Source organism: Mus caroli, unplaced genomic scaffold, assembly GCF_978045245.1.
Source record: "Mus caroli unplaced genomic scaffold, Mus_caroli_1 scaffold_1, whole genome shotgun sequence".
In the NCBI taxonomy this organism is placed as follows: domain Eukaryota; kingdom Metazoa; phylum Chordata; class Mammalia; order Rodentia; family Muridae; genus Mus; species Mus caroli.
Window position 1 is genome coordinate 142,010,422 of NW_028227256.1, and position 25,373 is coordinate 142,035,794.

The 25,373-nt window shown below is 34.2% G+C and overlaps 1 protein-coding gene across 1 annotated transcript; it reads right to left on the reverse strand.

Moving 5' to 3' along the window:
- Positions 1–665: 665 nt before the first annotated feature.
- Rgs18 (regulator of G protein signaling 18) lies at positions 666–24,600 on the reverse strand. Its single transcript, XM_021172404.2, has 5 exons — positions 24,327–24,600; positions 23,772–23,873; positions 22,736–22,797; positions 3,099–3,265; positions 666–994 (listed from the first exon to the last, which is right to left on the reverse strand). Exons 1-5 carry the CDS (start codon positions 24,443–24,445, stop codon positions 737–739), a joined length of 708 nt encoding a protein of 235 aa, XP_021028063.1. The 5' UTR covers positions 24,446–24,600; the 3' UTR covers positions 666–736.
- Between the last annotated feature and the right edge of the window lie 773 nt (positions 24,601–25,373).

Genomic DNA, 25,373 nt, shown 5'->3' on the forward strand with positions numbered 1-25,373 from the left:
TGTTGTTTCAGTGACTTGTTCATTTACTGGGAGAGGTGATCTACTCCATGGATATGTGGAGAAATGTAACATGACCACACTCCTGTGAACAAAATTGTTGCTCTATCTAATGGGGAATGTTCATCAGAGTACATATGATGGCAAAGTGAAGTCTCAGACATTTACCTGGGTTAAGATTAACCCATTTAATATGCAGAGAGAAATGCATCTTTATAATTTTTCTTTTTGTTTACTAAAAGGTGGAAGTGATAAACAGATAATCTGTAGTCAGAATTAGTATGCAACAACAAATGTCTGTGCTTCCACCCATAAAAAATGGGTCATTTCTATAAGCCTCAATCTATCATTATGTAAAATATCATCTGTATATACAGTTACCTAAATACATTGCTTTTGCTTAGAAATATAATCCAAACTAGATGTGACATTACTACAAAGTTTTCATTTTACTTTAACAATTTACAAAGCTTCTTCTTACTGACTGTTATTGTAGAAATAAAGATTTTTATTAGGATAGAATATCAGATAGATTTTCATAAAATATTTCAGAAGATAGATGAAGAATTGTTTTAGTATAATATAAAAGTTCTTACATTTACAATATATTTGCATGGTGTATTTTCAAAATGAAATCATCTCTTCTTATACACAAGCTGTATTTTAGGAGTACACATTAGTATTAGTATATATTTTAGATATACAAATACACCATCAAAAGAAGACAAATGACTTTTACTCATAGCCAAATGGCAACATCTGATTTTACATCTTGGAAGTCATTGTAGGTAAATGATCGTGATCGTCTCCTAAGGTTTGTTGGTCTCTGAGGTCTTCCTTCTATCAAATGTAAGTAGATCTCAGATTTCAAAAAGCGTTTATAACTGTCATGTTCCATGAGCTGGTACACTCTGCTTTGTGCCGCATCAAAACTGTGGAGAGTGGGCTGGGAGATGCTCTTAGCAATTACTTCTTTAGTATGAAAATCAATGTTAACCTGCATAGACAGGAAAAAGGAATGATTACAGGCCATCTAATACAACATCTTTGAAAACTATCTCATACTCTTAAAATATTGAAGGGTATTTTCCTAGGTATTTCCTCCTAGAGTCTAGTGATCCAATGTTGTATTCTAGGCTGGTATTTCTCTGACTCTTCTATCTCTTTGTTAGTAGTAATGCTTATTCTAACACAGTATAACTGAATAATGCAACAGTAACTATCATGTGATCATTACACCAACTCATTCATTTTCACCGTGGGAAACTAACATCTCAGAAGTTAAAGTGTTTAAGTTCTAGAGAGTGAGATGCTTGGGGCATCATGCGATATCAGTAAGACCTTTCTGTTCAGGCTCCTGATTTCTCCATCATGTTATTTTTCTACAGTCAAAACTGTGCCAACATATGAATCTGTCTTAAACATACAATACCTTTTAATTTTTTATTGTGTCCCAACTGATATATCTGGTACTAATAATATATTTTTGGGTATCTATCCTGTTTTCTACCTTTGAGTGGTCATATAATGTTATATTTTTACATAACAACTACACTTTCTTAGAGTACCATATCCACATAAAGAAAATTGCATTACAAATTATGTAGCTGCTTCAGTGTCACAGATTTCATGGAGCCAGGTGTGGTGGTACACACCTTTAATCCCAGCACTCAGGAGGCAGAAGCAGGCGGATTTCTGAGTTCGAAACCAGCCTGGTCTACAAAGTGAGTTCCAGGACAGTCGGAGCTCTACAGATAAACCCTGACTCAAAAACACAAACACAAACACAAAACAAACCAAAATAAAAACCAAAAAAAAAAAAAAACCCAAAAAACAGATTTCACAGAAAGTTACACAATCCAGGTTTAGTTGCCACCCTGTGGGCCTACTGGACAGTGATGGAATTTTTGAGCATAGTGCAAACTTATTGAAGTGCTCCACTGAGCAGATACTGGGATTCTGATCTTTCTCCCAGTCTCTTTGCCCAACCCTTCCCTGTTTTCCCATCTCTCTGACAAGGCATAATAAAGTGAGCAAGTTCTTCTGCCATGCACCTCTGCCTTTACAAATAGATTTGCTATAGTGCTCAAAGCAACAGGACCAAATGTCCTCTGATATGTGAGATAAACATTTTCTTTTTGTTTTCAATTTGAATGATCTTAGTTACAGAATGAAAATCTAGTACAATAGTATTAATTTGTAGTTGAACAGTGAGATAGCATCTCTTCTTCTACCCTAAAAATGCAATATGATCTATTGAGTACAGAATAGAAACATCAAACCATTTAACATTTTAGGCAATATCTGCTAAACTCATAGTCTATTAAACAAGTAAACCACAGGATCAACTCATTTAGTTTGTAATAAAAGGAAACAACATTTGAAAAATTGTTAAATATTTCATTTGTCTATTAATTTTCTTCTTTAGCCTATCCCAGACTGATGAAATAATTTCTTTGGACAAAAAAGAAAAACAACAAAAAAACAAAAACAAAAACAAACAAACAAAACAAAACAAAAAACTCATTACATTGCTGTATAAGATAATCTTATTTTAAAATTATATTTGTTATTTTGGCGACATGTATACTACAGCATAGTGTGAGGATCAGAGAACAAAAGCTGGTTCCCTTTTATAACATGTTGAGACTTCGGCATTGAACTTAAGTTTTCAGATTTGGAGATAAGCGCTTTTAACTAACTAAGCCTTGCAGCTGGCTCATTTTAACCATATAAAGCATTACAAGGAGAGTTATTTTTAAATGTTTGTTTATTTTGTCTTTAACAGTTTCAGATCTCTTTAGTGTTTAATAGGTAGTTATTTTTCTGCAAAGATAGTTAATATACATTAGAGAAAGAATCAAAATGTTGTGGCATTAATCACTCTTCATCTAACTCTGAGAGTGACTTTACACTTTTAATCCATAATCATAATAAGCTGTATTCTGTTAATTGCATTAGTGGTAGAAACCTGCAGTAAACAGTTTTGCTTTAATGTAAAATCTTGAGCTCCCTTATGGGATGAGTGAGGAGTCCACTTTGGTCAAAGCAGTCCCTATGAAAGTCCAAGGATTTCCAAGTGTTTCCACTTGTCACAGTACCTCTTTGGGGGCATCATTCTGAATGAATTTCTCATATATTGCCTTTGCTTTTAGGATGATTTGTTGAGGTTCCTTGCATTTCTTGAAGTCTTCACAGGCGACCCAAAATTCAATGTTTTCCTCACTGAATTCAGTTTTAAGAAATCTGGTAAAAGCATCCACTCCATCTACCAAAAATAAATAATAATAAGTTACTATGAAACAGTCTTTCTGGGAAGATGCCATACCTGATTTTAAATCATATACTAATACTAACCCCAAAGCTAAATAATCCTTCTAATAAATTCAACAAGGATCCACACATTTACACAGTATATGTTGGCACTTTATATAAATTAACTTTTTGAGCAGTAGAAAGAAGGATATATATATATAAATATATATATATAAAATATATATATATATATATATTTATAAAATAAGGCTAAATCACACTTCAATCTAAATCTTTAACACTAAGTGTAAAAAGGACCGTACTGCATACCTTAATTTACATCTCTTCTATTCATGTCTCTCTAAGATGAGGAGGGATTATATTATAGACTTGTGAAGCATTTCTTTTGTATTCCACTCTTCCCACTACAAAAATCATGTCTTTTGTACTGGAGACCCTCAAATTCTCTTTCCATTGTCTCTACATTTCCTAGTTCCACATGGCCTCCTTTTCCTGTCTATCCACCAAAGAAACACTGCCAGTTTAACTATGGACAGCCCTAAATAGTATGATTTAAATTAGATGACACCATCAAAATCCATCCACACAGAGGGTAAGAGAACCTACTTGAGAGGAAGTAGAACAAGTTCAAAACTGAGAGGAGATGGAGGACACCAAGGAAGCAAGGCCCTCTGAATGAACAGAATTGTTGAATATAGGAGCTGACAGAGATGGAGGCAGCATGCAAAGGGCCTGTATGGCTCTTCCTTAGATGGGGATCCAGAGTTGAAAGTAGAAGTAGGCACATGTCCCCATCCCTAACCAAGAAGATATCTCCAATGCAGCTGAAGCCATGGGTCCCTCCATGTGTCCTTTCATTGGTGGTTTAGGCCCTGGAAGCTCTGGGGGGTACTACTTGGTTCATAGTGTTGTTCATCCTATGGGGCTGCAAGCTCCTTCAGCTCCTTCAGTTCTTTCTCTTGCTCACTCATTGGGGACCCTGTGCTCAGTCCAATGGTTGGCTGAGAGCATCCACCTCTGTATTTGTCAGGCACTGACAGAACTTCTCAGGAGACAGCAATATCAGGCTCTGGTACAACTACTATGGAAAATCAGTTTGGCAGTTACTCAGAAAATTGGACATAGTACTACAGAGGACCCAGCAATATCACTCCTGGGCATATATCCAGAAGGTGCTCCAACATGTAATAAGGACACATGCTCTACTATGTTCATAGCAGCCTTTTATAATAGCCAGAATCTGGAAAGAACCCAGGTGTCTCTCAACAGAGGAATGGATACAGAAAATACGGTACATTTACACAATTAAAAATTAATCAGCTATTAAAAGCAATGAATTCATGAAATTCTTAGGCAAATGGATGGAACTAGAAAATATCAACTTGAGTGAAGTAACGCAATCACAAAAGAACACACATGCTATACCCTCACTGATAAGTGGATATTAACCCAGGAGCTCAGAATACCCAAGATACAATTCTTTTCTTTGTGTGTGTGTGTGTGTGTGTTGTTTATGTTTTGTTTTGTTTTTGAGTCAGGGTTTTTCTGTATAGCCCTGGATGTCCTGGAACTTTCTCTATACTCGAGGCAGGCCTTGAATGGCATGTATCACTACCACCACATGGCTAAATAAAACATTCTTAAGGGTAGACTGATGCCCAGCAGAAGACAGACAAGAGACAACTAAACTCAATGGCATACTTGGAAATCTCTTGTTTCTTAACATATCACAGTCTCTTTTTCTTTTAAAAATGTATCACTTATTTTTATTTTTTTGTTTTTGCCTCCTAGGTCTTTTGGATATATATTATGGCTTCTTGTTTGTAGGGGAAGTCTCTGCATCTGTATGTTTCTTATGTCTTTTTTGAGCCATTTTACTTCTTTCATTTTAATTTTTAATATTTTTTTAATTATGTATTTTCCTCAATTACATTTCCAATGCTATCCCAAAAGTCCCCCATACTCTCCCCTGCACTTCCCTACCCACCCATTCCCATTTTTTTGGCCCTGGCGTTCCCCTGTACTGGAGCATATAAAGTTTGCATGTCCAATGGGCCTCTCTTTCCAGTGATGGCCGACTAGGCCATCTTTTGATACATATGCAGCTAGAGTCAAGAGCTCCGGGGTACTGGTTAGTTCATAATGTTGTTGCACCTATAGGGTTGCAGATCGCTTTAGCTCCTTGGTTACTTTCTCTAGTTGCTCCATTGGGAGCCCTGTGATCCATCCAATAGCTGACTGTGAGCATCCACTTCTGTGTTTGCTAGGCCCCGGCATAGTCTCACAAGAGACAGCTATATCTGGGTTCTTTCAGCAAAATCTTGCTAGTGTATGCAATGGTGTCAGTGTTTGGAAGCTGATTATGGGATTTGCTAAACACATGAAACTCAAGAAGAATGAAGACCAAAGTGTGGACACTGTGCCACTTCTCAGAATTGGGAACAAAACACCCATGGAAGGAGTTACAGAGACAAAGTTTGGAGCTGAGACAAAAGGATGGACCATCTAGAGACTACCATATCCAGGGAGCCATTTTACTTCTATTTGTTTGCTTAATGCAGAGAAAAAATTACTTACCATTTCATGTACTTATCCATGACAAAAGAAAACTATTAAAGAATTTAATTAGTAAGACAATTAGCTCTACATCATCATTTATGATTCTTCTCATCTTTCTGTCTCCATCCTGTCTTACTTATCACCTGTTATTACATTCTCTTGCCTCCTTTTTAGTAAGTAGGACATACTGAATGAGGTGAAGTCAAGATTATCACACATTTGAGTTCCTAGATTTTAAAAGTCATATAAGTCCTCTACATAGATGCTGTGTTTGCTTAGCATGGGGTATTTGTTGGCCTAACACTTAGTGTGGTGGTATCTCTAACATTCTTGTCTTGTTTGGGGACCTTTTTTATTCTACTAAGTTGCCTGATTCAGCTTTGATCTAAGAGATTCTTTTTTTTTAAAGTGATATATTTTTTAAAGATTTATTTATTTATATGTAAGTACACTGTAGCTGTCTTCAGATACTCCAGAAGAGGGCATCAGATCTCGTTATGTATGGTTGTGAGCCACCATGTGGTTGCTGGGATTTGAACTCCAGACCTTCGAAAGAGCAGTCGGGTGCTCTTATCCACTGAGCCATCTCATCAGCCCGATCTAAGGGATTCTTATTGCATCTTTTTATACTGTATTTAGTTGATCTCTCTGGGAAGCCAGGGGGCAATGAAGACAATTTCTAAAATAAAACTTATAGTTCTAGGTATGCAGATTTAAAAATATTAAAGATGTATTAAATAAATTACCAGATGCAAAATCTCAGGCATTGAAACAAAAAGCAAACAAACAAAAAACAAGAACAAACCAATTTGAAAAATAATGCATAAAGAGAATAACAAATGTTGCAGAAAAATTATTTCAGTAGAATTAAAACTACTAATAAAAATCAATAAAGAATTGTTTTTTAAGATAAGTAAAATAGAAAAACTCTTACCTAAATTACTAAAAGAAAGAAAAAATTTATCCATAGGAAGACATTACCACAGATATGAAGAAAATGTGGTGAGTCATGCAAACATATTAACAAACATGTTTCAATAAGATGTAAAATGTAAAGCAATGGGTAAGCTTCTAAAGGTATGTTGAATACCAAATTTAAATAAAGATAATATAAATTATTTAAACACATCAATGGCCATTGATGAGATAGAAGCAGCTATTAAATATTTCCAAACTAAAAAAAGCCTAGAACCAGATGGGTTCAACCTAAACTTCTACAGATAACTAACACCAATATCACTTAAATTATTCCATAAAATGCAGGAGGAAAGAGTACTTCCAAATTATTTATGAATCAGATATGACTCAGATATAAAGAAACCATATTAAGAAGGAGCCATATGAACCCAGATAAAGGCAGAACAATGGGAAACCATATAAAGACAGAGCCATATAAAAACCAATAAAAACACAGAGCTTTATAGAACATAAATGTAAAAAATTGAGCATTATGAATATATATGTAAAAATTGTTAATAAGTGAAAACCAAGTTTAAGAACTCATCCAAGCAATCCCATACCATGATCAAGCTTTCTTCATCCAATGAGGCAGCTGATAAAGATTTTTATCAAAATCATAGGTGACAAATTTGCCCTACTCAAATCAGTATCTCTCCAAAATGACAAAGGCAAACATAATAATAATTATAATAAAAAACACTTTAAGGAATCAATCTTATTCATAATAGCCTAAAAACATGTTGGAATGAACCCCCAAAAGAAAATAAAAGACCTATGAAATCAAAACTTCAATACTCCAAGCAAAGAAATTGAAGAAGATGGAGATATTTATAGATTGATATGATTTATATTGTGAAAACAGCCACAATTCTCAGAACAATCTATAACTCAATGCAATTTCCATCAAAATCCCAATGCAATTCTCCAGAGGATTTAAAATAAAACAATCTTGAAATTAATATGGGAATCACAAAATGACCCTGAATAAGCAAAATACCCTGAACAATAAAAGTACTGATGGGTAAATCACCAAGCATGAACTAAATTATACTAGAGGGCCATACTAAAACACAAGCAAGCAAACAAACAAAAAACCCAACATAATATTAGTTTTTAAAAAGGCACATTGGCCAATTGAATAAAATTGAGGACAGGTGTGAGTATATGAGTTAATAATTACCTGAATTTTGAAAAAAATCCAAAATTGTATACAGGAGAAATATAGCACTTTTAACAAATAGTACTGGGAATTTGGATATCTTCATGCAGAAAAATGAAAGTTGATGCCTTTCTAAAGCTAACCAAATATCAATTGAAATGGTCAAATATCTCACTGATAGACATGAAAATTCTAGAAGAAAGAGTAGGGTGCGTACTTTAGGATTTAAGCTCAGTTAAGAATTTGTGACTAGACTTAAGTCACCAAGAGACTAGGAACAGTAGAACTGGAGAGAACATTGTATTATAAATCTTGTATACTGCAAAGAGAAATGTTTATTGAATTAAGAATTGGACTACAGAATGGTGAGAAATCCCCACCTTCAGTACATCTGACAGTGGTTTGTTATAAGTATACACAAACACAAAAATAAAAGTAAATAAGAAAACAAGCAACTGAGTTAATAGGCTATTCACAATCTTTGGCCATTAGATAAATACAAAAGAAAACTGTTTTTATAGATTTTTTTATTACCCCAGTCAAAATGGCTAAGATTTATAAATCATAAGATAACAAACAGTGGCAAGAATATGAAGAAAAAACATTTATTTGCTGTTGATAGGAATGTAAATTGTACTGCTACTACAGAAATCAGTTTTGACCAAAACCCTAGAAATGCATACATCATATGACAGAGCTTTATCTTCCTGTCCACATATCCTAATGATTTTTTCCACTTACACTGTGCACCTTCTTAGAATTGGGAACAAAATACCCAGGGAAGGAGTTACAGAGACAAAGTTCGTAGCTGTGATGAAAGGATGGACCATTTAGAGACTGCCATATCCAGGGATCCATCCCATAATCAGCTTCTAAACGCTGACACCATTTCAGACACTAGCAAGATTTTGCTGAAAGGACCCAAATATAGCTGTCTCTTGTGAGACGATGCCGGGGCCTGGCAAACACAGGAGTGGATGTTCACAGTCAGCTATTGGATGTATCACAGGGCTCCCAATGGAGAAGCTAGAGAAAGTACCCAAGGAGCTAAAGGGATCTGCAACCCTATTGTTGGAACAACATGATGTACTAACCAGAACCCCGGAGCTCTTGTCTCTAGCTGCATATGTATCGAAAGATGGCCTAGTCGGCCATCAATGGAAAGAGAGGCCCATTGGACTTGCAAACTTTATATGCCCCAATATAGGGGAATGCCAGGGCCAAAAGAATGGGAATGGGTGGGTAGGGAAGTGGGGGGCGCTATGGGGGACTTTTGGGATAGCATTGGAAATGTAATTGAGGAAAATATGTAATAAAAATATTAAAAATCAAAAAAATAAAAAAAAAATAAAGTTTTCACTTCCCCGGATAGGTTCAGGTCGATCTGAGGAAATTTATTATGATTTGCAGTGTTCCTCTGATCTCTTTCTCAAAGTATTTGTTGTTGGCGTATAAAATGGCTACTGATTGTTTTTCTTTGCAAAAAAAAAAAAACAAAAAAAAACAAAAAAAAACAAATGTTCATCCCTGTTCATAGCTGCCCTATTCACAATAGGTAGGACATAGAAACAGTCTATTTATAAACATAAATGCATGGATAGATAATCAAAATATGATATCCATACAAAATGGAATTCTATTTAGCTATAACAAAAAGTCAAATTATGAAAAACTTCAAGTAAACATTATGTGTGTGTGTGTGTGTGTGTGTGTGTGTGTGTGTGTGTGTGTGAATGTCTAGTTGATTCTGGCCATGAGACTTCATCACTGGTGGGTAATTTTGTTTGTACCAGAAGGCAGTATGCAGCTACTCAGAGGAGAAAGTCATAAATAGTATTACCCAATTGTAAACACTGTGAAATGGAACAATGACTGACATGGCAAGATGGGCCATGAATGCAATAAGTGGCATGAATACCATGGGGTAACCACCTTCTATCAGACTGGATTTAAGGCCCACAGTACAAAAATATATAAATGGTATTACAAATCTTTCCAAGAATGGATGGTATTGGAACTCACAGTTTCCGAGAACTAGTGTACTTTTATTTTTCTGTTGTAGGCATAAAAAATCAGACTACTCCGTTCTTAACTTTATGTTTGCAAATTGGCACATTCATCAGATAAGTAAAATTTCTTTTTGCAGTGGATGTCAGTTAATGTAGAAACTAATACTGAACAAAATGTAGATAATATGTATCTGAGTAGTTCTCAAACACAAAGATCCTATCCAAACTGCTCAAATCAAAGTCTCTGTATGCTCATACGAAGTTTTCCCAAAATTAACATAGATATTGCATTAAAACTAAAATAAATTTCTTGTTTAAGATAAAATTTTACATTTTTAAATAAAATATTAGTCCTATTATGTTTTATAAGATATTGAAAAGGCTGGATACATGGCTCAGAAATTAAGAGTTTGCACTGTTCTTGCAATGTCCCTGGGTATGATTTCTAGTACTCTTATTGCATGGCTTACAATAACTTATAACTATTGTTCTGATACCTCCAGTCTCCTCAGATACAAACCCTCATATTTATACACACACACACACACACACACACACACACACACACACACACACACAGAGAGAGAGAGAGACAGACAGAGACAGAGAGAGAGAGAGAGAGAGAGAGAGAGAGAGAGAGAGAGAGAGAGAGAGGCAGAGCAAGTAGAGGGAGAGAGACAGATTTTTTAAATTACTTTTTTACAATTTGAAATTAAAATAAAGTACATTTCGTCTTCTTTTTCCTCCTTTCAAACTCTTGTATGATATTCCATTTATCTCTCTAGATTCCATGATCTCTTTTACTTCAGTTATTGACATATATGCCTACATATAGAAATACAACCTAGCCTGTTCAATCAGTATAATGTTACTTGTATGTCTTTAATTTCAGCACTGACCACTTGATATTGTATAACCATGAAGAGAATCTTCCTTGGGAAAGGCTACTTCTCATATTCTCAATATTTCATAATTGCCTGTAGTTCTTTGCCTAAGTTTGGGGCACCATGAGATAGTCTCCTTTTATGTTGGTATCTTTATTGGTGTCTATGTTCAAATATGAAATTAAGGAATAGTATATCTATAAAGTATGAGATTGATACAACCAAAGGTACATAGAATATAAAAGGCAAAACATAATTGTTTGGGATTACAAAATAGTCAGATATGCTAGCCTATTTGAGAAATTAACCTTTATCAATCTGATGTTACTAAATTTATATTATGTATTCTAATTTCATGCTTTAGTATAAAAAGTTTTACTTTATCTTGACATCTTTCTTGTGTATTAAAAAAAGTTGAAGAGTTTCTGTGATACTTTTATTTCTAAATCTGTTGTTAAATTGGACATTTAATGAATTTTCTAGTAAGACCTAGACCCTTGTCATTCTAACATAATAATAAAAAAAAAGCACATTTAAGAGTGTCCATGATTGTATGCCAGTCTTGCTTTAAACAACTTCGAAAATTGTACTATTTCTCCTAGCACATCATTGGGATCTACTTAGGCATATTCCTAGTTCTATAATGAAATCAAAATGTTGGTCAATTTACCTATTAAAGATACTTGCTTGTATTTAAGATTACCAACTGAAAAGTCCATCAATTTAGTGAGAAACTGCTTATTGTATTCTATGTTACAAATATTCTAAGTGATAAAACTCAATAATTTATTATTTAAAATATCATTACATAGAAATTTAAATTACTGGTTACTAAGCTAAATGAAGTAGGAGGACGTGATATTGCTAACATATAACTGGCAAACCTCAATGGTAAGGTATGAAATAGAATTATATCTCTATTGATATAGTACATTTGAATGGATTAAACAGCCACTGTGTACAAGTCAAAATGATGATGATAAAGGATTTGTGCAGCCAGAAGTGAAGTAGAACAATACTGAATAAAATATTATATTTGTCAGTTAAGAAGTCTTTAAAAGCAGGAATGCTCAGTAACTAGAATTATATAAAATTTCACATAGACATAGACAAAGGAACTTTGAAGATGTGACTTTGCTAAGACTCAGAGGGGGGAAGAGTAGCCAGGTAGATCCAAGCTAATTACCAGTTCTTAAGTGTGAAAGGGGGAAAAACAAAACAAAACACTGAACAAATTTATATCTCTTTTATCCTCCTTAAAACTGGAAGATGGCAGACAAGAACCAAGGAACATGTGGAGTCTCAAATGTAAGATTTTCTTCTGTAGTTAGGAAAGGAACAAAGACCTTAGAATTTGTAAACACTTGGAGAATTTGTTAATGGCCCAAATGAATGATGAAGAGATTTTGCCTTAGATCCTCCAGTAAGAATAATTGCCTAATAGCACTTTGATTTTGTTGACTTGGCACTTATACTTGGCTTCTCAAATACAGAACTCTCAGAATGGATCTGTGCTTAACTTACCATTAATTTGGAAAATCGATATAACAACAACAGGAAGCAATTAAACTCCCAAATTCTGCTTTATGTATTTTCATTTATCAATCCATCACACAGAATTCATCTGAATTGTCATGGGATATTGTGACATTATATTAGGCTGTAATCAATCTTTCTAATAAATTGGAATTATAGAAAATCAGTAGTCATAAAAGACATGGGAAACGTTAACATCACTCAGCACTAGAGCAATGGAAGGCTGGCCACACTCATGGTAAAGTGTAACCGAAGTTTCTTCTACTGTACTTCCACTGAAATTTCACTGGGCAAGCAAGGCTCTGCTTTTTTGTAGCAAAGGGACCCTGACCACTACATCTTGGTAATTACATGTTAATAAGGAAAGTATGGATGAAATGAAAGGTCAGGCTAAAATACCTTGTGATAACCCCTTGAGACTTCAACCACATTGTGTATGAATACAGAAGACATATTTTGAGGTTTTTCAGTTTAAATGCAACATCCATTTACAAGCTGAGAGGCCAGGGTTTTCTGAATGGGTCAGTAAACTAAGCACAGAGAAGCAGCTAATAGGGTCAAGTGAGTGACACTCAGTTGCTCCCTTTACTTTGCTAGCTCGGTCAGTATATTGTTTTATAGGTTTATTTCTCACCCTGAGCAATGTTTTTTTTTCTCAGAAAAAAATAAATGGACAAGGCTTTAGACCAATTTTTATGGATAGTAACTTATGTCCAAGTATGGGAAAATATGCAAGTTTCCATAGCAAAATTGATGGATATCCGGACATAATATTTTTAAGCCCCAGAAGCTGTTAAAATGAAGTAACAGAATCAGTCATCAGAAAGTCCTGCTTTTCTTGCAATTGACTAGTTCAACCGGCTGCCATGAATGTTCTTGCTTGCATTTCCTCCCTTCCCTCAACGTTAGGGTGTGTGTCACTACTGTTGTGCAAGGATTTCTTCCTTTAATTAGTAGAAAAAAATGCAACCTTCTCTCAATATACCCAATGCCAGAGAAAAGCAACGTGATAACTTAAGAAACAGGTTCTATAGTCACTGGTCAGCTACTGCTTGGTAACAGAGAGAAAGTTCTTTATTCTGTGTTCGTATGACTAAAGCCACAGCCTTATGGTCTAGTCTCTGGCTGCACTTCTTTGTCTTTGTTTTGTCTTTATCTTCTGCTGTTATGAACCTGAAAGAAGTTCATATGGAAATGTACCTCCTATAGTTATAAAAAGTGGGCTTATGCTGTTTATTTCACATTTCCTATCTGTTTCCTTATCTACTAAATAGGTGTTGGTTTTTTTTCTGGTTCTTACTCATTCTTTTCTTATAATTTAAATACTATTGGAAGAAAAGTTTGTAAATATCAACTACCTGTTATATTGTACTAATACAATGTTCTATTCTAGTGTTATGTAATTTGGAAATAATAAACTAAATGTTTGTCAATTTGTTTTTAAGTAGTTATTCTAACTTCAGTAAATGGGTAATAATTTTTTCCAATTACTTTTTTATTTGTCATGTAAAAGCATAGACTGAATACTTAAAGCACGGATAATATCAGTAAATCAGTACTGTCTTCATTAATTACCTTTCATAGTCATAGTTTTAATTGCAACAACATCTTTGAAATGTTCTCTAGAAGGAAGTATCCTTGGGTAATATATCTAAAATTGTTATTCAGGGGAAAAATATTTGATCCACCTTGAGAGTCAAATAGTATGAACTTAAGGTCTGTGTCAGACACTCAAATACAGTAATATTAATTATAACAGAAGTCCTGAGGATTTCTAAGGACTTGATTGCAAAGGATTGCTAAGGACTTGAAGCATGGTTGCTTCTTTTGTAGTTATAGTTATATATATATATTCCATAAATATCATATAAACTCTGTATGTTTATAGATAAAGTGGATGTCAGACACCTGATTTCCTCTTTTTAATAAAAGAGAGCATGAGAGACTGAACTCAGGTTTATTTTATGTATTATTAAATGATTTCACCACTAAGTGGCCATAAAGATAAAGATTAACAGTTGATAAATATACAGATATATAAAGACAGAACAGATATACGTCTGCCAAGGATAAAACAACAACAAACAAACAAAAACAAAACAAAAAACCTTAAGGGTTACTTTGTTCTGTTTTGAATAGCATGAGGAATCAGCTTGCATTATCTTTAAGCAGAAGCTTTCTAGAACAAAAAAGTAACCATTTTCACATATTGTCCTTCACAGGAGCACAAAGAAGGAAGTTCAGCTCTTTTAGCTGCTGTTTTCTGTTACAAGGCACGAAACTCTTTGTCCCAGTGATTAGTCCTGAGCTGGTAGAAATACCCAAAATTAAGTGAGAATATCAAAGAAAGTGCTGCCTGGTGTGCTATGAGAGCTTGGTGACACAATATACATGTGACAAATAAATCTTAACTCGGGAGAAGGAGTGCATCAAACTAGGGAAGCATTAATTTGTTTGAAATTTAAGTTGTGTTGAAAAACTATATGCAGGCAAAGTTGGTAACTTTGAACAACTTGTTCCTCATGCTCTGGATGGCTCTCTTAGGTTAGACCACAAGATGACCACTTCTCACTTGCAAGCAGCAATGTCTCAGGGAGCCCTCCACAAGTGGAAGTGTCTTGTATAGCTGCCAGAAGTGCTTGAGGGAACCTGGGACTAGAATTCACATTGGAAGAAGCAGGCTCCATGTGTCACACAAACATGAAATGCTTATAATTCTGTTTCTAAATTGAACCTCTTACATCTGTTGTAACATTTTTCAGATGCCAAGAAACCATATGAAACAACAAGTCAAGAAACTCTGAAGCAGGAAGCCTAGGTATACTGTAATCAGTTTCCCTTCTAACATTTGAGTTAATAGGTCTGAGCTGCCATAGCATGCATAATTTCCTTTGCAATAATGATTTAAGAGTGTTATCCATTTTAAATTAAAGATGAATTGTTAACATTTCTATCCTTTAGATAGAAGATGAAACTACTGATAGTGGTCATCTTGAGTCAGAAGTTTAACTTTTGGGGACACTAGAGCTCCCTATATTACAGAAAGCTGGCAGAAGTAGAAATTTGAAGAATGACTTGAAAAATGATAAGAAGTAAAACTCGTTTCCTTCCCCTCAAGTGAAGCATCAGTTTCCTTGCTGCCGTTGCTCAAAGTCTGAAACTAATATTTTACACACTTTCTTCAGTTCATATCTTTAAATCCAAGGACACAGTCTATTTTTATCTTTCCATATTACCAAGTGTCTTCAGCAAAATATTTATCACAGCCACATCTGCAGGTATAAGGGTCTCCAATTAACTAATCATAATGAAAAGAATTATTCAAAATGAAAAAAATTATTCAAAAGATATTTTGAATATTTGCAGTGGCTAGGAAAAGGTGGCATATTAAAATGAGCAGTGAAATATTTTATCATGGGAGGCTCCTCTCACAGAAATTCCTCTGTCATAGTTTGCACATAGTCACATATTCTAGATGTGGGACTATGAGACTCTGAAACACTTCTCATATGGCATTTTGTCCACTAAACAGTCTCTAACAGTAGCCTGTTACATCATAATTACTTCTAATGAATACAGAGAAAACCCAGATACTGTTTGCTTGAAGCAGATACTCTGCTTCACCTTCCCACCCTACAGGATGCATCCACAATCACTGTCTCAACAAGATCATCAAATTTCCTTCCAACATGGCACTATACGCAGGATATAATTTTTTATAGCTTATATTTAGCTTTTTTTGTCTTTTTCTGGTTTTCTACTTCTTAATATATTCTTTTTTTAATTTTTTAATAGATATTTTCTTCATTTACATTTCAAATGCTACCCCAAAAGTCCCCTATACCCTCCCCATGCCCTGCTCCCCAACCCACCCACTCCTACTTCCTGGCCCTGGCATTCCCCTGTACTGGGGCATATGATCTTCACAAGACCAAGGGCCTCTCCTCCCATTGATGGCCGACTAGGCCCTCCTCTGCTATATATTCAACTAGAGACACAAGCTCTGGGGGGTACTGGTTAACTCATATTGTGGTTCCTCCTATAGGGTTGCAGACCCCTTTAGCTCCTTCAGTACTTTCTCTAACTCCTTCATTGGGGGCCATGTGTTCCATCCAATAGATGACTGTAAGCATCCACTTTTGTATTTGCCAGGCACTGGCATAGCTTCACAAAAGATAGCTGTATCAGGATCCTGCCAGCAAAATCTTGCTGACATATGCAATAGTGACTGGGTTTGGTGGTTGTTTATGGGATAGATCCCTGGGTTGGGCAGTCTCTGGATGGTCCTTCAGTCTCAGCTTCGAATTTTGTCTCTGTAACTCCTTCCATGGATATTTTGTTCCCCATTCTACAAAGGACCTAAGTATCCACACTTTTGTCATCCTTCCTCTTGAGTTTTATGTGTTTTACAAATTGTATTATTTGAAAGAAACTTGTAGGCAGTCAATTGTTGAGTTCCTAGCTTCCTGTCCATCAGAGGCAGCTTTACAAAAAAAAAAAAAAAAAAAAGAGAAGTCTCCCAATGCTTGTCTTCAAATTGATTTTTTTTCAGTGTTTTGTACATGTTATCTGAACTTTGTGCACTTTGTATTATATAGAAATATTGGATTTTTCTAAATGTATGTAGTATAATATAGATATGTAATATTTAACTTACATTATTTTGTATACAGTATTCATATTCATACTGGTAAGTTTCACTTCTATAAAGATTGTCAATGTAATTGAAATTAATGATGATGAATGTCAGCTACACTGACAGAAGTTTTTGATACATGAAGAAAATTTGATTTTCTAAAAGCATTTGTAAATTACTAAATACATTTGTTTAAATTATAGTTTTCTGTGATTCATTTTTCAATGTCATACAAATTTCAAATATACAAAAATTCAGAATAAACATATCTGAACATTGTTGTAGAAACAAATAAGGAACAAAAGTAATTGTTGGATTTTGATGCATTAAAATTTGCAATATAATATTGAGCTCATTTAAATGAAAATTCATTTTAGAGCACATTTGTGTTTTTGGAAATTTTTGATGTTCACACATTGTATTTTTGCTCTCTATATTTAATTTCTCCTACAAACAACACTTTACATTAATATGATACATAATAAAATTAAACCATTTTATATATTAACTAAAATCCTCATAATATGCACATTTCATTGAATTTAACTTGTATATGTATTTCACTTCTTAAAATTAAACTATGTATAAGGAAGTCATCAAAGTTGAGCTGTATAGTTTGCACATCTGTTGTAACAGTTCAGGAAACTGGCAGCTCTTGCAGAGGACCCAGGGTCATTTCCCAGCACCTACATGGAGGCTCCTCATCATCTTTAACTCCAGTTTCAACGAAAAGAAAGCCCTATCCTTACACATGTGATGTACATGCTTGCACACAGGCAAAACACTCATACACATAAATAATAAAATAAATAAATACAGGGAAAAATTTAAAAGATACTTATCTAAACCTTTTATACTGGGTGGATACAGAACAATCCAGGGACCTCTCTGTTTTAGTGAGTCTTATTTGTCATTTTTTTATTTACTCCCCGTTTTAAGTAACATGTTTCAGTAAAGAAATACTCTGTTTTACGTTCTCCAAATCAGTCAGGCAATGTAAAATCTTAAGCCTTGACTGTCTGCCTACTTGGATTTTCACTTTAATTTTGTCCAGCTAGTAAACGTTCATTCATCTCTGAAACTAGAGTCAAAGCTGCTTATCCTATGATTCTGTTGGTAAGGATAATACTTCTAGTTAGCCTAAGACGGTTTTCAGAATAGCTCATTTTATGAAACACTACATTCAGATTGCCACTGCCCCTTGTTTGATACATAACTTAGATTTATGTTTGACTAAATTCAATATTTCAATACATATGTATTGAAATAGCTTGCTATACTTGAGTAATCAACCCATTTAATTCAAGGGAAGTTATATTATATTGAAGACCAAGGTCTTTCTTGAAATGTATGTGTACATGTATTTTTCCCATCACAGGGCCAAATTATGAGAATTTAACTATTTATAATATTGTAATCAAAAGTATTTTAGGTAATTATTTGAAGCTTCATAGTGTTACAATTATCATTGCAATGAAAAAAATAATGTAATAAGTAAAGTAATATTAGTAGAATAAATTTTGAATTATTTAGTACTTTGGCCATAAGAGGTGATTTTATTTTGTTATATTTTTTAAGAGGTGATTTTAATATTCAGGTAGGTGAATGATGACTTTTTAAAATTCACACTACCTTTTTTGAATTTAACTTGTGGTAGTTTGTACCTTGTTGATATTTCCACCTCTAGGGAAAACATACAACAACAGTGTCAGATTTATTTTAACACATTTGGTTTTCAGTGCTTGTAAATGGAAACCACAGACTGAATTACAGAAGTACAAAATGAGGGCTAAGCCTTGTCCTAAGCATTTTTACACTTTAGATGATGAAAGAGTGATGGAACTGTTAAATAACAATTTGTGATTTAGAGTAATAAATCCAGTTTAAACGTCACTTCTCACTGAATTCGTAACCCTATTTTTATTTAATTTATAACCTACTGGAAACAGAAAACAGTTGTTTAAATGTTATAATTACCATAATTTATTTTAGAAGTCATTTGTATTTGTATAATTGGCACTATTTATTGTTTTGTAATTCATCAGGCCACTTAGTACTTTTTGAATCTGTTGTTTTGAGAAATTAAAAAGCATAAGTTTACAGTTATGGTAGCTGAAATCCAACGCAATTATGAAGCATAACGGAGATTATACAGCCATATACAGAACATCTCCTGCCCTAGAGGAGCATCTGAGTTACTTTCTAGAAACAAATTCAGTTTTACTATAAACACCTAATATTTTTCACTGCATGTTCCTGGGCATCTCCACAGATGAAACCATCCATGGCTACTTCTAACAAATCATCATTCAATTATAGAGAAATCATTTCATTCCTTAAAATGATTTTCATTAATTGAGACTAAAATGTAGTATGTACAAAATGTTCACTGAAAGGAAATTTTAAAAAGGAAAGATTTCATAAGTTGGAATTACGAAGAAATTTTATGTGCCTCAAGTAAAATATTCACAGCAAACACACACACACACAAACACACACACATGCACACACACACATACACACACAATATTTAAGGTATAAAATTAACATAGGTATCAATCATCAGGTGAATGGGTAAGAAAATGTGATACACATCTATAATGGAATATCCCCACAAGTAGCATGAAGTAGTCTAATCTACAGCAACACAGGTAAACAGGGAAGATGTTGAATAATTCAGGTATAAAGACAGAATATTCATATGGACTATAAACAATTTATCACATATAAGTAGAAGATAAGAGTTTTGGCAACTACACACTAATAGAAATTGAGAGTAGAATATACAAAATAAACACAGATAAAACAATAGTGGTCCCCAGATGCCCCTCAACAGAGGAATGAATACAGAAAATGTGGTACATTTACACAATGGAGTACTACTCAGCTATTAAAAAGAATGAATTTATGAAATTCCTAGGCAAATGGATGGAACTGGAGGGCATCATCCTGAGTGAGGTAACCCAATCACAAAGGAACTCACACAATACGTACTCACTGATAAGTGGATATTACCTCAGAAACTTAGGATACCCAAGATATAATATACAATTTGCTAAACGCATGAAACTCAAGAAGAACGAAGACCAAAGTGTGGACACTTTGTCCCTTCTTAGAATTGGGAACAAAACACCCATGGAAGGAGTTACAGAGACAATGTTTGGAGCTATGATGAAAGGATGGACCATCTAGAGACTGCCATATCCAGGGATCCATCCCATAATCAGCTTCCAAACGCTGACACCATTGCATACACTAGCAAGATTTTGCTGAAAGGACCCAAATATAGCTGTCTCTTGTGAGACTATGCCGGGGCCTAGCAAACACAGAAGTGGATGCTCACAGTAGCTATTGGATGGATCACAGGGCCCCCAATGGAGGAGCTAGAGAAAGTCCCCAGGGAGCTAAAAGCATCTGCAACCCTATAGGTGGAACAACATTATGAACTAACCAGTACCCCGGAGCTCTTGACTCTAGCTGCATATGTATCAAAAGATGGCCTAGTCGGCCATCACTGGAAAGAGAGGTCCATTGGACTTGCAAATTTTATATGCCCCAGTACAGGGGAACGCCATGGCCAAAAGGTGGGAGTGGGTGGGTAGGGGAGTGGGGGGGAGCGTATGGGGGACTTTTGGGACAGCAGTGGAAATGTAAATGAGGAAAATACCTAATAAAAATATTTTAAAAAAAATAATAGCGGTGAGTGATTGAGTATAAATTTAGTTATATTGGAAGAGAATGACTTGTAAATTCTATACATATAACAGGGTCATGATTAACAATATCTACCTATATATGACAAGTAATATGTACACACACACACACACACACACACACACATATATATATATATATATACACATACATATATATATATATATACACACACACACACACATTAGAAGAAATATATATTATGTTAGAAGAAATCTATATTAGAAGAAATGTTGTTAGTAGTTTGAATCAGGGTATTGTGTGACCTAGACTGACTATATCAAACCTACAATGTAAACAATGCTTATCTTAAATCTGATCTTCCTGTTTTCGATTCCATAGCACTTGGATTATTGGGGTATGACACTGTCGGCAAAGATGAAAGTGTTTTAATTGTTTCTTCATAGACAAGGAAAATGTTTGGCATCATGCTTACACTAGAAAATGAGGAAATACAAGGGAATTTGTTTCTTTCTACTGGATAAAAATGCAGAACTTCTGATATTCCATTTTAAGTTCCCCTGGTCATGAGAAGTATTTCTACTAGCATATACCCGGGGATGGTAAGCCCACTGGGTCTTGCCATGGTTAGGTGTCAAGTGGTTGCCTGGCATGTTCTTAAAATAATCTGAGGAGAAGCACTGAAGATATGGTGTTTTAAAGACTAAGCAAGGTAAGACATAGCATTAATGCATGGACAAAACCAAAAAAAAAAACAAAAAAACAACAACAACACAAACAAATTTGTGACTGAGGACTCCTGTATGTCTATCTGGTCATGATAGTTTTACATTCACAGCTGAAAAGTTAAGTGAAAATAATGTAAATAAATAAATGATGTTTTGCTACCAAATAGTAAGTACAAACTCTTGACTTTGAAACTTAAAGTAAATAATGAAATGAGTTCATAAAAACCAAAAGTTTGTCTACTTGGTACTTGAGATAGACAGACGAGAAGCACAAAACCTGGCTGCTTACCCCTGAGCCACATTTACTTGTTCAAGAACCAAGCCTGTTCTGATTCTGCTTTGTCCCCACCTCCCCCACCAGCACAGAGTGCTCTACATTAATGCGTACCTGACTCAACTGCTCTATAAGATTCTGCCTTAGAAATGCTTGTACATGTATGCATATAACAAAAACTAGTGAAAAAATTAGGACATAAACTTGAAAAAAAAAATAATGAAGGCTCCCTATGTACATGGGAGTATTTGCAGGGAGAAAAATTAAAGGAGAAAATAATATAGTTTTATTATAATATCAATCAATGAAAGAAATAATTTTCAAATGGATGTTTCTTAGAACCAACCATAGGAATTCATAGAAATTTTTTATTTTTATCTTTTTAAATTTAATTTTATTTGTAATTCATTTTTTGCACTCCATATTCCATATTCTGCTTCACATCCACCCTCCGACTCCTCCACGTCTCCCACCTCTTCCTCACCCCACCTTGTCTCCAAGTAGATGCCCCATACCCCATCCCACCTGACATCTAAATTCCATGGGGCCTCCAGTCTCTTGAGGGTTAGGTGCATCATCTCTGAATGAACACTGACCTGAAAGAATTTTCTTACAAACCTTTCCTTGTGAGGGTTCCCTAAAATGTCTATCAAAAAACTTTTTTTCCATTTTTTTGAACATTCAGAATAAAATAATGTGGGCAATATGTTGAATATTCATTTAATAAAACTAATTATCTTTAAATGTCAGGAAATTCAAAATAAAACAATTTGAATTTAAATGCTATATTTGTTAGCTAGAACATGAAGATACAATAAGAGCTCATCAATAAAAAGTAATTCTGAACAAGTAAGAAAATTAAAAACACATTTTCTTTTAGCTGCCTATGCTTTTCCTTAGTTATCCCTGGTGACTAGAACTCAGATTACTTCCAGTTACTTACTAATATATACAAACCTGACTACTATTCGCTTTTTACCAACACATGTATCTGTGATTCATATTTATAAAGGAATGAGGGTTTGGGGACAGTCCCACTAACCTCTATGAGAGAGCAATTTGTCAAATGATTCAGCCCATTTCACTGCTTCTTCAGGAGAGACTCTGTGCAGAAAAGAAAATGTTTGATGATAGATGATCAAAATGTTCGCTTCTGATCAGGGTACGATGACTCTGCAGTCACTGCTCTCTACTGAAATGGCCTAAGAGCTCCCAAGTCAAACAGTGGAACCTTCATCAGTACTCAAGTTTTTCTCTTGGATTTTCCCCATTGAACAATGAAATATTTCAGGGTTCACCAAAGTGTTAAAATTGTTTGTGTTTTTAAGTAATAAGAGAAAGAGAGAAACTAGGTTGAGAGATTATATATGTATAATCTCTCAAATATGCAAATAAGAAACCATAGACAGTATCTTTCAAAGCTCTTTTAAAAAGAAGAAACTTCCTGGAATTTTTAACCACAATGCGATGATTTTTCCTTTTTTCATCTTCTTCTGTTTTAACGCATAAAGTTTAGTTAGTCTTAAGGGGGTAAGAGAATCTATTTTCTTATATGATTGGAGACATTCATAAAGAAAAGAGTGAAATACTTTTATGTCTTTAACTAAACCTATTAAAATTTTGAGTAGTTGTAAACTAATATAAAAAGCTACTTTTTCAAGTTAAGGAAATGCTAAGCGAAGTTACAAAATTTTCTTTATTTGTGCATTCCTTTCGGTCATCCATAAAATATTTAAAAAAAAAACTTTTGAAGAGAGTGATACATAACCTGTTTTCAAGATAAATTTACAGTATTTAACAAAGTAGCATTTCATCAATTTATTGGCTATAAAGTATATCATTTAAAATGGACAGATCTACTAATTTTAAGAGAACAATTTTCAAGCTTCTGGTAATTTGACTTGAGTTATGAATGTGATTGAGTTGAAAGACTATTCTCAGTGTTCAGGAATAAAATATTGAACAATGTTCATGTCACTATGTAATTTCCAGTAGCATATAGATTCTTATTTCTTTTTTCCTTAATCATCAATTACAGAATAAGAAAACTTCTCTCCCAAGAAATTGATGCTCCCCACCTTGTTTCTTTGGCCAAGAGGGCAGATCTACTGGCGTGAGTCTCTCCATGGAAGTCAGGCCTCTGTAGGAGAAGACTTAGTCTATTCCTTTTTTCTTTCGCTCTGTAAAAGCAATAATACATTCAGGACATTTCTGATGTCCCAGAAATCTTATTTAACCTGCTAAATAAATTTGGAATTCATAAACACCCACACATCACTCAGAAATTCATCTCCTTTACTTATGATTTAGTTAAACAGTAAATAGAGAAATTAGCATAGAGTGCACCACAGAGGGTCCTTTTTACTTCAGCAAGAGATAAGTATTTGAGATTCTATTTCATTAATTATTATTTCAATGCTTAGTTGTGGTTAAAATTTTTGACTTTTTTAAAAAATGAAACTACATTAGAATAACATTTATTTTCATTTTTTTAAAAACTAAAGCGCTTCCCCTGTCATTTTCAGCACTCCAATCAATATATTTTCAACAAAGTATTTAAAAAGTAAGAGCTCACAGATATTCATCAATCATGCTACTTAGATACAAAGTTGATGAAGACATCTCTAATTTACCTGATTTTGGCCTCGTTGCTTGTTTCTTCTTTCCCTGACCCATGCATTAGTTTGAAAAAAGTTTTCTCTTTTGATTCACACATATTTAATTGAGAGAAGAAAACCAGTGACATATCCATATTCTGTCCCAGCGACCAACAGATATCAGATTTCCTTAGTCCTTCTCTCTCCCACAGATGAATGCTATTTCATAGAAAAACATACTGAATAAAGCCCTATCCTGAATCTTTCCTCAGAACTTACAAAAAGAGAAAAGACCATGAAAGAAAGTGAAGAGCTGTGTTTCTGCCTCTGCAAGTCTGGAAATGAGGAACTCAAGATTGGTCTTGTACTGAATTGTTGAAGGAAATGATACCACACATTTGCAAAACCGCTTCTGGCCTTCAAGATAAAAGCTGGTATTACCACAGTGCTACTTCCCTTTCAAGCCTGCAGAGAAAGGAGCTTCAGTAATGTGAATGGTGCTGTCATTTACCAAAGGACATAAAATGTCTTGTGGCAAGGCATTATCAAACATGAGCAGCTCAGTTTTACTCTCTTTAAAGTATAATTTCATTTAGTTTTAGTAAATTGACTTAATAAAATTCATTTGTTCACAAACTGCACTGAAGTGTTGATTAATTACATTTGCTTAATATATTGCATAAACATAAGATAAGAGGCCATTTATGAATGAAAGGTAATTTAAAATATTTAAAGCATCAGTCCATAAAGTGATCTAAAACAAATTGGAATCTTTTGGATAAGTATATGAAATGAAATGAGAAAAGGAATATGGCAAATTTTATACTGTATTCTCATATTTGCAGTTTAAAGTATTTATATTCTTAGAATTGGGCACATCTATTTTTATTGTTAAAAATATTCTTCTTAATGAAAAGCTTCAAATGCTAAAGATTCTTCATATATTGTTTTTTTTATATCATTATTCTAAAGTAAATTGACAACCTTAACGGATTTAAAAATTGACAACTCTAATTGAGTTTGATTTTTTTTTCTTTTTCTTGAATCTAAAAGTCTTTGAGGACTCATGTTTTCAGAAAAAGA